Source organism: Nomia melanderi, chromosome 12 (genome assembly GCF_051020985.1).
Source record: "Nomia melanderi isolate GNS246 chromosome 12, iyNomMela1, whole genome shotgun sequence".
NCBI classification, from domain to species: Eukaryota; Metazoa; Arthropoda; class Insecta; order Hymenoptera; family Halictidae; genus Nomia; species Nomia melanderi.
In genome coordinates, this window is record NC_135010.1 from 9421187 (window position 1) to 9439081 (window position 17895).

At 48.1% G+C, this 17895-nt stretch overlaps 1 protein-coding gene across 3 annotated transcripts in view; it reads left to right on the forward strand.

The window, feature by feature from the left end:
* The window catches only part of Sulf1 (Extracellular sulfatase Sulf1), a 92234-nt gene that overhangs the window by 61570 nt on the left and 12769 nt on the right, over nucleotides 1-17895 (forward strand). For all 3 annotated transcript variants that reach the window (XM_031974851.2, XM_031974853.2, XM_031974852.2), the window contains exon 4: nucleotides 11403-11724. In XM_031974851.2, the coding sequence (XP_031830711.2) occupies nucleotides 11403-11724 (322 nt within the window). The remainder of the gene's footprint in view (nucleotides 1-11402; nucleotides 11725-17895) is intronic.

Below are 17895 nucleotides of genomic sequence, written 5' to 3' on the forward strand. Positions count from 1 at the left end.
AATATCACGTTAGGTGTTCGTTTTCCACGTTCCGCGGGTTTCATCGTGGTTTACTGTCTTACATGGATGTTTAGTTGGTGCTAAGTGGGTACTTCGAGGTGTACAGCTGTATACATGATTTTGTTAATTACACCTCCGCGGACAAGGATCCTTTATGGTTTTAGAAAGGCTCCGGAGTTTGCTAGAAGAAAGGAACTGTTCTCTGGTAGTTTGAGTAACTGAGTCATTTGTGTGCAACTGCCAGATATGAAAGCTTGGTATCGGTAAAATGATATTAGTCCCGGAAGTAACGGTTGTGTAAGACGCTTGAACGTTCGAATCCCTCGAAGCTTGCTAAGAACGAAGCTAAATTTGTAGAAGATAAGAAAATTGATGGAGCGTTATACTCGAATCAATTAGATATCTGCTATTAATATCGTATAGATATCTGACGCAATGAAATCGTATAAAGACCAGGGGGAAACAACGAAAAATGGTCGCTAATTGCCGGCCAGCAACGTTGCGGTCGGGGTCTAGAAGGTTTCCAGCGATTTTACGGCGGCGAATAAAAACGTTCGCCAGTCACACGTATTTCACGTTTATCTGTGCGCCCATTCGCTCGGGTTTATTAACACTTTTAGATAGAGCCGGGACACTCGCGGCGGTATCGGGACGGAGCCGGGCACGCAGGGGCGGACGCAGCGCCCCTTATCCGAAGGGCTATTCCCTCTCGCACACCACCGTATAATTTACGTGGTTTCGCATAGGCGTGCTTAAAACCTAATTTACCGATATCAGATTTTCGCACGGGCGTGACGGCCGGTTAACGTGCGCAGGAAATGGCTACGCGAGAAATCGCGCGAGAAATACGGGCTTTCTCGTCCCTTCCGGTGGGCAGATATCTCATTGTGCGGGACCCGGCTTAAGATACGGCTCCCTTCTTTATAGTTTCCCTGTTTCGCCTTTCTTTAGAGAAGCAAAAGGAAGGCGGCTCTTTCGGAGTGAAATACCTAATTACATTAAATGAAACGTTGGGCGAGAGTCGCTTCGACTCTCCGCCGTTGCATTACATTTCCCAGTTGACCGCGGTATTCGGATCTCCACGTGGATCTTTTAATAAACAGTTTTTACTTCCCCATCTCACGGGAGAAACTTAATATCACGGCAGAAAAAGGAATCGCGTGATACCAGTTTTCTTGCGAAAGTAAAATGCTCGCGAAATATAGTATTTTCCAGGGAAATATCTCTTTTGGAACGGAAACACGTACGCCTGTTACATCGGCATAATATATCGAGGAATCGTATAATTTTAATCGAATTAAGGGACCCCTTTTCCTGCGAACTGTCACGCGTAATGTACAGTTTGTACGTAACGCGACGTTGCAGCGTTTACTAATAGATTTATAGTAGCCGTTAACGCCTCCGGTGAAAAATTACGTCTTCCGGTTAAAACGTTTCCATCGAGCGCTCGCGAGTCCCGTCCCGGGAGAAATCTACCGGAAAAATTCGGCACACCTGTACACGCAGCCGATCGCGCGGAATTTACGTGCCGGCGCGGCGTGCCCGATTGTTTGCGGCCATATTTTCGCATCGACCCGGCGAGAACTTATGCGCCGCGCTTCGACACGCTCGCTGCGAGGGCCGGCCGCGGTAATAAAACAAATCTCCTTATACGCTTGTAAGTTCGCACGGTTCCGGGATGTCGTATATGGCGATCGTGCGGGGAGTATCCCGTGAATCGCGGACACAGAGTCCCCGACGGCCCGGGGAGATCCTAGTAAACGATACATCGCGTTGTTCGAGCCGCGTTCCGCGTCCGCCTGTCTCGTAATTCGCTTGACTCGCGCAGCTCCATGCCGGCCGGCGGATCGCCTCGAATATTTCTGGAAATCTGAACGCAATCGAGGAGTTCTTCGCTCTCAGGCTTATTTATATGAAGGGATATGTGCTTAGAAGCTGGTTCTCGTGATTGCTTTACACATTGAATCCTTTGGGAGCGGTTCTTGGGATTAGGAAGTTAGATGTTGCTTCACAATAGAATGATAGGAGACCTTTGGAATAAGTGTTTCTCTCTTTTAAAGGTCTTGGTGGCTCGGAAGATTTACTGAAATTAGTGTCCAGTAAATTTCTTTTAAAACGTGTTGATAAGAAATCAAGAAAGCAAGATCTTAGAATTTCGGACTATTTCCTATATCAAAGATTGTATGTCTTGACATTGAACATTTGCAAGTTCTCGATCGTAGGAATGCAAGAAGCAAACTCAATCTCGCGAATGTTAATTCGTTCTCATCGATTTCGGTACGAGTATCTTTCCCGCCGCGTTCCGGATAGAGATATCGAGCAATTTCAATATTCCAAACATGTTATTTCGATGCGGGATGAAATCAAGTGGAGATTCCGCCGGTATCTCCTCCGCGAGCGAAGAGGCCGCGATCCCGGCGACGATATCTCGCGCTATTCGAGTTATGTTGCGCGCGGCCGCGATCGCACGATGCAACGCGAGAGGATCGGTACACAGATACAAGCGTAGATGCGGCCGGATCGCAGGAAAGTCTGTTCGCCGGGCATCCTGGACCGCGAGAGAAAGAGAGGCTCTCCCGCCGTTATCGGGATGACCAGGTTGGTGTTGCCCCGTCCGTCGCTGACGTAGTCGTTACTCTCCTCGTGTAGCGCTCGGTCTCGTATCTCTCGGCATCCATTGGATCGCATCTACATGAACATGCACGCGCGATGTAACGAGCGGAGGGCGCAGCGTCCGGCTGAATATGAAGAGATAGAGGATGTAACGTCGCCGTGTTATCAGAAATTCGGGTGTGTCCGACAGATCGAGATAATCCGGTACTCTTGGTAATTGAAAAGATCCTTCGCCGTTCGTAGCTCCCTTCCCTCCCGTCCGCGGGAGGCTAGAATCGATTTCTGTTCTCCGAATCAGTTATCGTTTTCGTCTTGATCAAATTTATACATGTCGTTCGCTTCAATTGCCCCAGTCGGTTTCAACGGTCGAATATTAAATTTCATGCTTTCCTAGGCCGGAATTTATGATGAACGGGAACACGTTCCAGGGACTCCTCCATGTTTCATGAAGCCTAATTGTATTTTATTCCTGATCGGTGACTCCTTTACAAGCTTGATGCGCGCATTGAACATTGATTACTCCGTTACGCCTTGAATCTCAATGGATCTATACTTCTAATAATTGGGAAGACCCATCGATATTCGAACCGCAGCTCTACTCCTCGACAAGCTGCAATCCGATTCACATCGATGATCAAATTTAGTAATAAATTCTACATCCCATCATACGAACCCTACGAAACCAACATCATACGCTATCAATCGATCAATCTTTCCCAAAAATCTCGGTCCACGGAAACTCCAGCAACGAGGTACATGTTCCGCCTCGATATTCCCGAGCCAAAATTTTCACACGAGAGGCGCGCTCAGACGCCAGAGGGAGGGTGCGCCCTTCTATTCCGCGCGAGCAGCGTTGTGTACGTTCCCCGTGCAGGTAGCACGGCGAGGGGTTCGTGCAGGTGAGATTATCTAAATTTAAATCGCGCCGCGGCGCGCAGACCCGTGCAAGAGCATTGTTCCCCTGTTGTTGCGGGCTCGAGAGTACGCTCGCCGCCGGTTTTTCGAGTGCTCGCACGAGAGGAGAAGAGGGAAGCAGCGCTGAGGGAGAGAACGAAGAAGGGAGGAGAGGGCGACACACGCTCGCACGGGGTTGAGGGCGAGGAGAGGAGGTCGAAGACGAGCCGGCCGACCTGGGCAGCACCCACACGTTCGACCCGCGAGGATCACCGGAGGGTCGCGGCACCGTGCGCACAAAAGGGCTCCCGCGATGCAGGTGCACCCCGCCGCGGATCGACGCATTCATCGGGGCTGCGCGACCCTCTGCAGCAACGCGACGCACCGTCAAAAGGCCCGCGCGATTCGATGGAAACCGGCGACACCTTCAGCTGTTCCAGCGGACCCCGTCTCACTCGGGACCTGAGAACCTTATTTCTTCTATTGTTCGAGGTTGCTAGACACTGCTGGAGGACTCGAAGCGATTGCGACGCGCAGGAATGTTTGAAGGAGGATTGAATGGATCGATTGATTTATATGTTCGTAATTAGTGACTTATAGAATGGGAACTCTAGAAAGTTAATGGTGATGGCACTCCTTGCACACTGTTGTATAAGGAGAAGTTAAGAGAGTTCGACGGGAAGTAATTTCATTTCATTTATACGAATTGGTACGTGATCGGTTTATATAGGTTTTGTGTAGTAAGAGGTTGAGTAATGAAAGGAACTCGGTATTGATTATATTCGTCGATAGTAGGCAAGTTTGTGTTCTTACTCGGGTTATCCGAGGTTGAGATATCGCCGAGACACTTGAACATCTCTCTTTCCGGGCTTGCAACAATTTTGTTACCCCTGTTGCTCGGATAGTCCAGAATTCCATGTGTCTCTCCTGTTTCCCCTAGTTTATGGGCGCAGTATCCCGTCGAAAGCGACGCGGATTATTCCATATACACCACCCACGTGAAAATCCGTCGAGGATTACGCGCGTGGAATCGAGACACGTGCGAAGCGATACCTGAGAAATGTCAAAGCTGCGCGGTGTCTCGCGTGGGTGTAGCGAGTAGATAATCGGCTGTCCGTTGCTGCAGGTGCAGCTACGAATCTGCAGCCCATCGACGAAACCGTCCCGACTGAGTTGCGAATGCGCCTGGTTGCATTGTGGATTCTATTCGGGGACGTGTGAACAGTTACTTGTTACATTCTATTAGTGAAAAAGGGTAATTTCGATCTGAATTCACTAATATATATCTCATTTATTTTGATCTTACTGTGTGGTTTATCAAAATAAATGCGAAAATTGAATCAGTACATTTTAAAGAAGGAATCGTTACAGCTAGTGATTATTTTATAATTTGTTGTAATTAGAACAGACGTAGAGATTAGTCTCGGCTTGCCTATTACGATTTAACGAGGCTGGATGTCGCTAAAAGAAACGTAGACAATCAGGAGTGGAAGAAGGGAGCCGGAAGAGTACGAAGGCGAAGATCCCTCGGCGATGCGACGCTCGTAATAAGACAAATCGAGCTCTATTATCTGCATAATCGTGATAACTGCATAATGACGGGATCGGCGCGAGACGACGCCGGCACCATGGAACTCGCCGGGGAACGGCTTCTATGATTAATGCCCGGTAGAAGAGAGCCGCGTTGATTGAATATAATAGGCGAAAGGGAAAAATAATCGAGCCGTAAAGACGTAATTGCGCTGCGTGATACGTGTCATCCGAGATGAGCTGGTTCCCGCTTAAAACGGGGAAAAATCGGAGGAGAAGGATGGCTTCGTCGGAAACGTCGATATTTTCCGATGCGATCGTCCGATCGTGAACGTTCATGCATTTAAATAGACGCGAAGCGCGACCGAATCCGATTTTATATTTTCAACTCAAAAACTTAACGTAAGGGTATCGTTGAATGTGCTCTTCAAACGAATTGAATTTCTCCAAATCCGATTACACGGCAGCTTTCGTATCGGGAAACAAGTTTGCAATTTACAACGTTCCCCAGGTTCCAACAGTTTCGAAGGTACTCGATCAAATATATTTCCCACCCCCCGTTCCTCGCCGCTTCAATGCGAGCGACGACCTACAAGAAAAAGTGCGCGTCGAATATTTTCATAAGAACCACTTTCCAAGTTTAATAACAATCGGCGTGGGTAGGTCGAGTGTATATTCATCGGCGGAAGAATGAACTTCTGTTCGACCACGGCCTGTGTAAATGACTCCTCGGAAATTTTATTTCACGGTGCAATAATCATCAAAGCCGGGGCGTAGCTTTTTACGATTGCGTTCGTTAAGGACAGGAAATTGAAGAGCAAATAGCCGGGAGGACAGAAACACCTGGAAAGCTTTGTCTTTCCTGGAATCCCGTGAGCGTCGTCTACTTACTTTTCGAGCGAGTGTACGCCCACACCCACGCACACTTCGTGAACAATTTCCTCCCGAAACTTCCCCCGCTATAACCGACCGTAAAAATCTATTCGTTAAGCGATCTATTTTTTCTACCCGGGACGATCGTTAAGCAGCTCGTTAAGGCCGCGGTCGTGGACGTGGCGGCATGCGATCCACCCTTAAATCCCGGCGCTAACGTCCCGCGATCGCGGAAACGGGACACGCGAAAACGGGGTTAATACACTTCGTGCACGAAATCGTCCGTCGAAATAATCCGTGTCGTTGCTTTGGCGCATCGCGATGTTCCAAATGCGCCAAGCGTCGATTATTTTCGGAACTCCTCGATAGAACGAGGGAAACTCGAAGTGACCATAAGTACGTCGCAAGTAGGACTTCGAAGAACCTTTCGCTGAGATGGTGGAACAATTACGTTTCCATCTTTTTAAAATTAGATTTAGAGAAGAGTGTGAAAGGATCATTTCTAGCGTGGACCTACTTTTTTTATAATTTTTCAGATATAATATGGCAATTATAGATAACATCTGCGCACGAGTTATATTAGATCCCATCGAAGAGACTCTTTGCTTTCCTTTCTTAGCTTCGCAAGATTGGAATTCAAGCGCTCCTAAAATCCCTATTCTCCCGATACCCAACCTAATTTAGAAGTAACCAAAGAACTAGCCAAATACAAAGGAATTCGAACCTTCGTCCCCGGTTTCGCCGCAACGCTCTGCTCACGATGCATCCCCTTTTTCGCGGATCCAACGTTCGCCGGCCTGGCCCATATTCCTTTCGCCGCATACAACAGCGTGCACGTATCCGCTGCATCGACCGGCTGCAATCCACCCGGCCTGTGTCCGACGACCATTCGTTTTGTTCCGTTCCCTCCGACCGAACCACGGAACCCCGCGCGACTGGCGCCAGGATATCACCGCTCCTCGCCTCGTCCTTTTGTCCCGCTTTTGTCGGACGGACCGATCGAACGAGCATGTCCCTCCCCCAGCATCGCTTTTTACGAGCCGGACCGCTAAGTCGTCGTCGTTGTTTCTGTCCGGTTTCGCGAGGAGGTCTCGCCGAGATTTTTCCGCGTAGCCGGCCGCGCGGCACACCCCTCTTCGCCACGGGAAGCAACAGGTAACGCATCGCCGCGTCGCGTCGCGTCGTCTCTGGTAATCCACCCGCGTTCTGGTCGGGTCCTCGTTTCACGCTTACGAGTAAGTGATGTCACAGTTGGGCAGAAGTAATGATTGTGATCAACATTACAGGAATGGAACATTGTAAGGACAGTAATGATCATAATTTTACATATCTATTACTGATGATTCAAACATAACAAGTAGACTCAGTTATAAACTGTCTTATGTAATCGTTAATTGGTACCGATATACAATTGAAATCAATTGCAATGAATATTAACTGATAATTACTAGTGATACCTTATAATACATAACAGTTGCATACTAATCGTTAGCCTCAATGTCCAACCAAATTATATCTTAAGATACAGTTGAAAGGAAACTTTATGGTCTTCAACTGAGTCTATTTCAGCCAATACTTTGTTGTATGCAATGTCGGATAACGACGATGATGCATCGGAGACTAAAACGCTCGGCCTTCGGTTTATCGAGATGAAAAATGGACTTGCCGCACGAACCGTGCAGGTTGTAATCACATAGATTCTCTTGAAGAACGGACCTCTTGTCGAGAGAACAAGCGGAGGGATCGACGCGAGATCCAGCTCTTGTTCCGATAACGATTTCCCGGTGGCACGCGCCCCTGTTTGAAACGCGCCGCGACAGCGATTAACCGGAATGACGAGGCACCAATTAGGCTCGTTAGCAACCCGGTCCGATCGTTATTGGAGCAGCCCGTATAATGTATATGCGCCGTAAGGACTGGCTATCGCGTTCCTCGCATGCAACGCGCGTTTCGCGATAACAATCTAATTGATATTTACGGTTGGCCTAGTGCATCCAGGTATTTTTAGGCTGGCGCTAAGTAAAGCGCCACTTGAGGCGGTCGTAGCAACGACCTCGGGAAATACGCGACGCGCTCGTCTGCTGACGGAATCGATAGACGAAGTAATGCACGAGAAATGGACCGCCGTCGCGCGGGGGTGCGGGAATCGCCGCGCGGATATCCAGGGGATTACGTGGGATTTTCCTCTTTCAGCGACACGGTCTTTTCGGGGATATCGTTTCGGGAGACGTGCAGCTTCTACTTTTCTCTTTTATCTCTTCTTTGGAACTGCGATGGACTTTCAAAGAATTCACCGGTGGCCTCTTTAACATAAGATATTTAACGCCAAGAATTTAAACGTTAGATTCAAACTTTCGTTTAGGACCTTTTCCGATCGACATTTGCAAGCATTTAAAGTTCCGAGCAATGTCAAACTGTTTCCTTTTCTTTTAAACGAGAACTTCATGTTAATCAGCCAAGTCGTCTATTTGCATTCTACAACAGTTCCTAAGTGAAATACCTTATTTCGAAACGGAAAGGAAGATTAATGGAAATAAATGAATATAAAGACAGAAAATACGGAACAGTTTTTGATGAATTGCATAGGGGTTGAACGAAGGCGCGACAAGTATGCGGGAAGGGGACAAGTCCAATAATCCGCCCCATGATGAAGGATCAGGACAACGAGTCCGGCGATTATTCGCAGGTGGTCGAGCCGCTCTCTTTTCTCCAGCGAAAAGGAAATCCGACATAAGTCACGCCCGAGCGCGGCCCGATTAATTCGATTACCCGATAACTCCGGACGTCGTCGGTGTCCCCCTACAGCTAACGTATTCACGGCACGCCACTCAATAAGCCCGAATTATCGACAATTAAAGCGCAATCGCGGCGGCGGCCGTCGAGCCGCGGGAATGGCCGTTTATGCAAATTCCTCGGCAGCGAATCAGCCGTGATCCTTGAAACCTGTTCCGTGAGAAACGTGTCCCGCTTTCGAAAACCGGACGCAACAGTATCCCGACGACGATCGAGAAAACGTTTCTCGAACGACGTCGCTAATTAATCCCGCGACTCCTTTTTCCCGTGCTCCGTGCGCCTCGGCTCGTGCTCCGGGAAAAAACCGGACTGGCAGAGCTACATCGCGAGGGATTTTGTTTCTGGGGAGCTAACGCATGATATCGATCCATGATCATCCTCAGGACAGTCACCCTCTTATGGACTCCGAGAGGTTCACCATAACCCATTACTTCGAAGATTTCGAATGGAAGTAATAGAATGAAACTATAATTATTCACTTCCTTTAGTGTAAAATAAGATTATTTGTAATCTATGATAAAAATGAATAATTCATTTGTACATTAATTGTAGATATATAAACAATACTATTCTCTTTCTATCATCAGCAAAGTACAATGTCGGCACAAGTATGAAAGAAATCCTAAAGACACCGTATCAAGTCAATCTACAAGTTACTAATCCTCTTCATCGCAATAATTTCTAAGAACCTCAATCCCCAAGCGATTGTACATCGTGGAATCTCATGATTCGCGACACCACCGCGATTCCGGGTAACCTATCGGTCCCCGCGAGCATCGAGGCCGCGTCTCGCCGGAATTTCCGCTGCAAGCGTCCGAGGGGACCCTTGGTATTCCAGGAAGATTTACTGTTCTTTATATTTAGCGGACAAGGCGGCCCTTTATTGAGATGTCATCGTTTAACGCAAAACGAGAGTAATGCGATTGGTCCTGCTCGGTGGTCCCCGGCCGGCAAAAAGTTGTCCCGGGCCCGAACTGGGCCCGGCTCGGGGCCCCGCGCGACTGTTATAAATAAGCCCCCGCTCGGTATAGGCTCGATACACCGAGAGAGAGCCCTACCGCGGTACCAGGGCTACCGGTACAGGTATGTAAACGCTGCGGGGACGGCGAAAGGGGGGGGGGGCGCCGCGTCGGTGTGGTACTTCTGAATTAATTATTTGATTTTGCTCCCGTATGAATAATTCAACGGCCGGGCAAGATGAATCTTGACCGAAGCGACGCGCCGTTTATGCGGCTGCCCGATAGCGAGCGGAAAATGGGATTGCCTTTTGATTTATCGAGGCCCTACGGGAAGAAAAGCTCCGGCGATACCTCACGGACGTTCCTCGCGAAGGAAGATCGAGGGAGACGGAACCGAGGAAATTTCATTATCTTATTGTTCCCTTTGTTCCCCGTATTCCACGCCGCGTGTAATTTATTCTTCTTGATGCTTCCCGTTTCCGTGGATCGTCCGCTTTTAACTGAAACGCTTGGTTTCGTTACCCTCTTGGACGTTTAGAGATTATTTACCGTTCGGTATTCGAGGTTGTTTTAGAGGTGGAATGATTTCAGCGAAACATCCTGCTCGAGGATCAGATGATAGATTCGACGCTTACTCTTGATGCGTTGAGTTCCGATTGCATCGGAAAAGTGAACGCGGGAGTGGTAATTGCTGGTTACGGTTAACACGATAATTGAATGTTTCGTGATAATTCTCGGGATAAAATCCATACGTACTTATCGGTATAGGCGATCGCAGGCCGCGCGAAATAAAAGTATAACGTCGGCGACCGGTAATCGATCTGTTACATGAGTCAGTTCCTGCGACGAGCCGAGCGTGTCCATAGCACATTAATTATTATTGCGATAGTAGGGGGATGGGGGTGTTTTTTTGTCGAACGCGGGCTTAGGGGACTGGCCACGCCTTGCGGCCATTATTCACCCGATCGTAAGCTACGATTGGTGATTTTTCGAGAAACTCTTGAGGCAACCTGTCCGAAGAGAAACGCGAAATGTGACTGGCCTCGCGTTGAAAGATTAATATCTTGAACTTTTAAATTGTCAATCCTTTAAAGGCTGAAAGGGTTCTGCATTCTAAACACAGCAAATCCAAGGCTAAGATAGTGAAACTATCGAGAGACACTTATATCGATTCATCTTCGAATTCGATCGAGGGATAGAGGAATCTTTAGTGGTGGGGATACACTTGCAGCTGATTGGTCGGAAGTCTGAGCGAGTTCGCGAAAGCCCACGCAAACCGAGAGCAACAAGAAACAGTAGGGATACCTGACAGCTACAAAACAGTTCAATCAATATAATTATATAATCTTCACCGAAACGATTAATGTTTCGTTTCAGAGTTTCACTCAGGAATTCTAGAAAGTGATGTCGTAATCGAGTTAACGTTTACGTTTCAATTATCATTATCAAGACGCGAGTCGGATTACATTTCATCCGATCCGACGCGGAGGTCACTGTCCGCCGATTTTGAACAAGTAAACCTCGTAATTACGCGGTGGGAATAATTTATGCAACGAACGGCTGCCTTTTCGTTGCGCGTTCGCCATCTCGTCGAAGGGTGAAAGTGTAATAAAGTCGTGCACGGTGCGAGACAGCCGGTCGACCCGACCGACTGTCTCTTTCTCCTTTCCTCCCGCTTTCCCCGTCCACCCTTTCCGCGGATTCGTATCCGGCCGTTATCGCGGAACACACGTTTTGCAGGGTACTTCGGCAAGTATCTGAACAAGTACAACGGTCTGTACATACCGCCCGGATGGCGGGAGTGGGGCGGCCTCATAATGAATTCACGGTACTACAACTACAGCGTGAACATGAACGGGAAGAAGATAAAGCACGGCTTCGAGTACAGCAAGGACTATTATCCGGACCTGATAGCGAACGACAGCGTGGCTTTTCTCAGACAGAGCAAACACAATTTCGCCCGGAAGCCGGTGATGCTCGTCGCGAGTTTCCCGGCGCCGCACGGAACGGAGGACTCCGCACCCCAGTACTCCCATCTCTTCTTCAACGTCACCACTCACCAGTAAGTACCAGAAACTTTGTCATTGTGTTTGCCTTCGTTACTGGCCGGTCCTTCGGCCGGGCCGCTGCGACGCAGCCGTGTATCTGGGTCAGCTCGTTAGCCCAGGATCACGGGATCTGTTTGCCGTTAATCACGGCTCCGCCGTTTCGACGGGCGAGTTTCGCGAATTTCCCGATCGATCGTTTTTCCACGGTTTTCGCCAAGGTGGATACGTGTCTCGGTCGGGCACAATCGAATTTCACAGTGGAATCCTCGTTTGTTGCCGTGTGCTCCAGAACTTCAGGAAACTCGTGATTGTTACGTAGAACGCCTAGATTGGAGCAGAGAGGAAACGGATCTTATCACTAGTTGCTCCGTACGTTGCATCCCGATTTCTGCACGTATCGGTTTCATTTTCTGCGACGAACAGGATTTTGCTTCATTGTAGAGTCAACAGACCGTTCCGCGAAGAGAGGTTCTACCGATATTCGGATTTTAGTTTAATTTCGCGGAGTCACGTCGTTTCCTGCCTCGCTGGGTGGGTCTCGTGCGCGATTCCGAGCAACTGGCTGCATTATTGTTTACACACGTACAGCCCTGGTCCCTTTTTAAACGAGCTTTCCGCCGAGAGTCGCGATTCAAACTCCCCGCGGCCGTATCGTCGAGCTGCCTTTCTAAAGATCCACCGCGCAACGATAGTCCTTTCACCGTGCCGAGTCGAGCACGGTTTCTACGACGTATAGAAAGTGAATTAAATAATTTAGGACCCGTCGTAACGATCCTTGTTAGTATCGACGCTGCATTTTCAAGTGAACCGACGAGCAGGATGTCAATGGCGCTTCAGAGAAATGATAAACGGACACGGCTTCGCGTACAGCGGTTCATTTCCGCCCCATGTATCCGAAACGTGGAGGTATGTAGTTCGCGTGTCACCAAGCGGCGAATTAATTCCGTCGAGGTCCACGGTTTCTTCAGAATTTCGCTGCACGGAATTAATCTTCGTTTTTCGCGTGCGATCGCAACTTTACATTGAAAAGTAGACGGTTTCATTCGTTAACGAAATGTATTCCTTTGATACACCGCGTTAATACGCTGTAGAATTCTGCTGTAGAGCTTCGAGGATAAGGGACAAATGTTTCTTCCCATTAACAAAGATTTTCATTTGAAACGAGGCCAAGTATTAACCCCTTGCCTTTTAATGAAGCCAAACTCGCGATGAAGATGCTCAACATGATTTAACATAAATATTACTCGCATTCAAAGTAAATATTATTCCTCTGTAATTATTATACTCAAGAGCAAACGTAGATATAGAATACGCCTACAATCTTTCCCTTTTCCCAATAAGTCGTTAATGACAAAGTAGTCGCATCGATCAGAATTGAGAAAGAAATCATAGCGCAAAGGTTTAAACAAATTTCAAGAAACTGCTCTTACGTTCTCCATTATTCCCCTTATATTCTTCTCTTTAAGCCTCGACGCGATCTCTCCTCGAGCTCCGGTGGACGTGACAAAAAACGAATCGCTCAACGCGTTCATCGCCGGGAACAATCCCCCGAAAAACAATGACGCGTTTCCGTGTCGCCGAAAGCCGGCAGAAAGTTCCTTAAACGCTCGATAATCCTCCAAGTCTTCCCATTATTACTCGTCACGAGCTCCCGTTCCATTCCCATTCAGAATGCCTAACGCGCAACGGTACCAGAGGCGCGCTTCCTGACAATAAGCCCGGTTTCTCGGAACGAGCAAACGAGCGTGCCCGTCGTCCGACGTCCGGCGGCGTTCCGCGGACGGACAATGCGCGATTCACGACGGTCGCGAGGCGTCGCGTCGTCTCGCGGCTCGGGGCTCGGGGCCGCGTCGAAATCCGGCCGCGTTTTGTTCGCCGGTACGGTCCCCGTGTCGCGTAGCCGAGAAAAACGGGAGACAGAGACGCGCTCTAGACTAGACAACCGGATAGATAACTGCGGAGCGACGGTGTGTGTCATCGTCCCGTGATGGAGTGCCCTAGACGGGTCGCAGCGCGCGAGCGAGCGAGCGAGCGAGGCAACGATGAAAAGCACTAAAAACGCGTGCCACCCTTGTCTCTCTCGTTCTGCCAGTAGTCTCTCGCCCCCTCTGGACACAGCCAACGCCCGTCATTGTACCGTGACGCAGGTATTATGTTCACCTGTCTCTCCGTTCTTACGAAGAGAAAAAAAATACACACCCGCGCGCGCGCACACGCGCACGTACTCTTCATTCTCTTGTGTGTCTTGAAGCGACGAGCCGTTCTTCTCGTCTCTCCTTCAGCTGGACTCTACGAGTACCTGACGACTGCGAATCAGACGACGAGGAGGGAAAGAGAACGAGAAGAGCGAGAGAGAGAGAGAAACGCGTGTCGTTTTCGCGAGGGATCTTTTGTGAGCACCGGGGGACTACGGATCGCCTCATTGCGCGGCAAGCGTTTTCGCCGGGCAGCCATTCCGCGATAAGCGCCGCTCGATCGTGACCGGATGATATCGATCCACGCCGAGATCCTCTCCTTCCGTTCTGCGCGATAGAAAGTTCCATTCTCTCCGGCGAACGATATAAGTACACCGTTCACCGGATTCTCTTGGCTAGACACGCGTGAGCTAGCCTCTTTCAGCGGATCCGACTTTCTTCGTTGTCTCCCGGAAGAATGTTGAAGTTTTGTAAGGATTTGATCCGCTCATGATGCCATTACCCCGACGCTGAAGAAAACACGAGCTGGTAAAGCATCGTTCTCTAGGTCTTCCTCCCCTTAGCAGTTTCTTCTTTATGTAGGTCGTTAGCGTGACCGACGCGAGCGACGGCTCAACCGCGAGGGGTTCGTGTGTCTGTCTTCCACTGGCGAGCCACCCCGTGCCATTCATTACCGGATTTCCGTACGAAACTGGGCCAGGATTATAGACGTTCCGTGGTCCGTGGAATAAAGTCGGTCTGAGGAGAACCGTTCACCCGGTAGAGTGTTGTCCAAACAGTGAACTGATTGTTCGAGCGGTTACAGCTTCGTTTCTCGTTTTTACTCGGACAAGAGTCGTCAGACATAGAGTTAAACCTTCTATGACACTGTTAATTGATTCTTGTAGCGAAATTAAGTTGTACCGCTACTTCAGTTGAATGTGATGGGAATAATTGTGATATATGAGAATTTCCCAGGATGGTTCGAACGTTCAGTTTTGTTTCGAATTGTTAATCAATCAGAATATGAAACTTTTAGTTTCAGATCATAATATTTTGACTTTTCAATCTTGCTGTCTCTACATTTCTTTGAATTTCAATCTGTGAGACTCCACTTCTTCGACGTATATCAATATCTCTCAACCGTTACTACTTTTCCTTCATATCAGATTAGACAGCGAACTTTTCACTTTGCTTTCGTAGATGGATACCAAGTCATACCTTAAAGTTTCACTCGGCGATCGCTGCGTTCCGCAGGAAATAAAAAAAGTTTAGACATTCCACGACGAAAAAATGAGATTTTCCTCGGAGGAACGCGTTCCGCGCGGACGGTAATCGGTGTCCCGATCAATTCCAATTAAACGCGACCGCGATTTAACGAAGGCTCGCGGAGCCGTCCCCGGTCGCCCGCTTAATTCCATAATCGGCCGGGTTCCTCTCTCTTCCTTTCTTTTTTCGTCTCCGGTACGCAACGCACGAATCACAGCCGCGTCTGTTCAAAAGCTAATCGAGAGAAATTAATGCGCGCCGCGCGGCACGCGCAATTACGTGCTTTCACGCCGCTTTTAACGCGCGGATCAGCATGGGCCGAGAAACTCGGAATAGAGGGGGTCGTGTCCCCTTAAGCAGCCATTTGACCGGGTTTCGAATTAATATTTTTGCGCCCGCGCGAGAGGATTAAAGCGACACCGGCACGAAATCGGTTTTACGACTGCCCGGGTAATTTCCTGATCGGATTTCTTTCCTTTTTACGCTTCGGGCACCTGAGCGAACATCGCTCGAATAATAAGTTCCAGGCTTCCTTTCGACTTTTTTCTTCTCTTTCTTTCTGCTCGTTCTGTCGTTTCTCTTTTCGACGGTCTCTCGAGGGCACTGCTTCCGCGTGTTGATCCTTCCGACAAGAATTTTAGGTCGCTATATCTACTCGGCGATTGTCGCAGCACCAACAAAAGTTTAATTTAATTTTGAATATTTCGACGATTATTCACGATTTATATACAAAATCTCTGTAAGAGTTTCTTGGAGAAAAGTATTCCGATGTGTAACCATCACAAAAATTTCTCTTTTAACGCTGGAGAACTAAAAACAAGACGAACGATCGTTAGTCGAAATGTCATCGATATTAAATTCACAGAGGCGTGCGTAACGGCCGATCTTTCACCTCGCTATTGGTCGTGAATTAGCCGAGCCAATGATAGCGATTCAATAACAGCCGCGATCGATCCCCGCGTCGATCGTGCAACCGATACCGCCGGCAATTCCTTCGCGACAGTTGGAATGACACCGGTGCCCGGACCGTAACTCGTATTCCGGAACTGTTCCCCTGTAATTTAAGTTTTACAAGCCACCGGTGGATGCTTATCTGCTTTATGTAACATCTGATAAGGCACAGTGCTCGTACACGAGCGACACACCGGTAAATACACAGCGGCCCCTTACGTATGTACGGTAAGTAAGTAAGTACGTAAGTAAGTAAGTACGCGTATCGATCGACTCGATTGAAACCGAGAGAGAGAAAGCCGGCCGAGTTTTTACCCCCTCGCCGAGGCCGCAATTTGCATTTTCGAAGGTGGCATCTGTCGTCTAATGAGAAATCGTCCTCGCGGAACGTCCCTGTCGCGGTCAATTACGTTCGTGGGCGGGAGATATTAACCGTTTGCACTCCAAAGATTTTTATTTGAAATATTCAACGTTTTCTGAATATACGTAGACGATGCTTTCTAAAACTAACTTAACCATCGTCTGCGCGTAAATTAAGGAACAAAGTTGTTTTATTTCAATGTTTCACGAATTGGTGCATCATACAAAGTTTAATATTAAACATTGAACTTCATTAACTTTATTAAACATTAAATATTAACTTTGTTATATGTTAAACATAAAATTTTGTTAAATATTGAACATTATACTTTATTAACTATATTAATATTAAATATTAAACTTTATAATTTTGCTACATCAAATCAAGTGGCGACTGAGCGTCACCTCACGAGTGCAAAGGGTAAACATATTAACCAAAAGGAAATTGTATCGGGTTTTATGATTGGGGTGGTATGCGTTCGAAGGATTACTCTATTAGGTGCTCCTTTACGAGGACGATTTTATCTTAGATCCCTTTAAGTATATACATATCGCGGATTTTATTTTCCTTCTCCGCAATAGGGAAGAACGACGAAATGTCCGGCGCAGACGGATGTAAGGATATCATCGAGTATCGGGGGGGTAATCGATATTCGAGTGGTTCCCGAGTGCCTGTCAAGCATCCCCGAGTATCGCGAGGAGTACGAAAGGAGGCCATGTAAAACGAAGAAAAATATGGTCGCGACGGTAATAGCCTCCATCCACGGTGCAGTCTTACTTTTACCTTTCCCCTTGCGCCAGAGTAAATCATCCACAGATACGACCACCATGTATCGAAGTACGGATAATCTTGGCTGTAATTATGTTCCTCGACATCATCGGGTCGAGGTCAAAAGAGGGATGTAGCGAAGTGACAGCTATCGGTCTTCGCGAAGTTTTTCGGTGAAAAGTGGTTCTTATACAAATATTCCGCTCAGATTCTTTTTATTAGTCATCGTTCTTGTCGAAGGGATGACTGTTAAGGGGTAGCGTTGTCTCCGAGTTGGATAAAATGAAGATATCGATTATTAGAAAATAAATAGCGAATCACCACGTGCCCTGAGAACTAATGAAAGCTTTCAAACTTCAAGCTTCTAATACTAATTTGCTTCTAAAACCTTTGAACCTCGGGCACTTCGTCGTTACATCAACGACACGAGGATTCAAAGGCACTGCAGGGCAACGCACGGCCGTCATCGAATCAACTGGTGGTCGCGGTTTGTTCGATCACCACGGTCGATCTCCCCAGATCTTGTCTTGGCTGCGACGGTGTCGCGTTAATGACCGTGCACGTCGTGTCCGCGCGCAGCGGAGGCTACTACCGTTATCGCCGGTCACCAAGAGCGCTCTCAATATTTCAACGTTGCCCCTTCGCCGTGACCGATCGCCCCG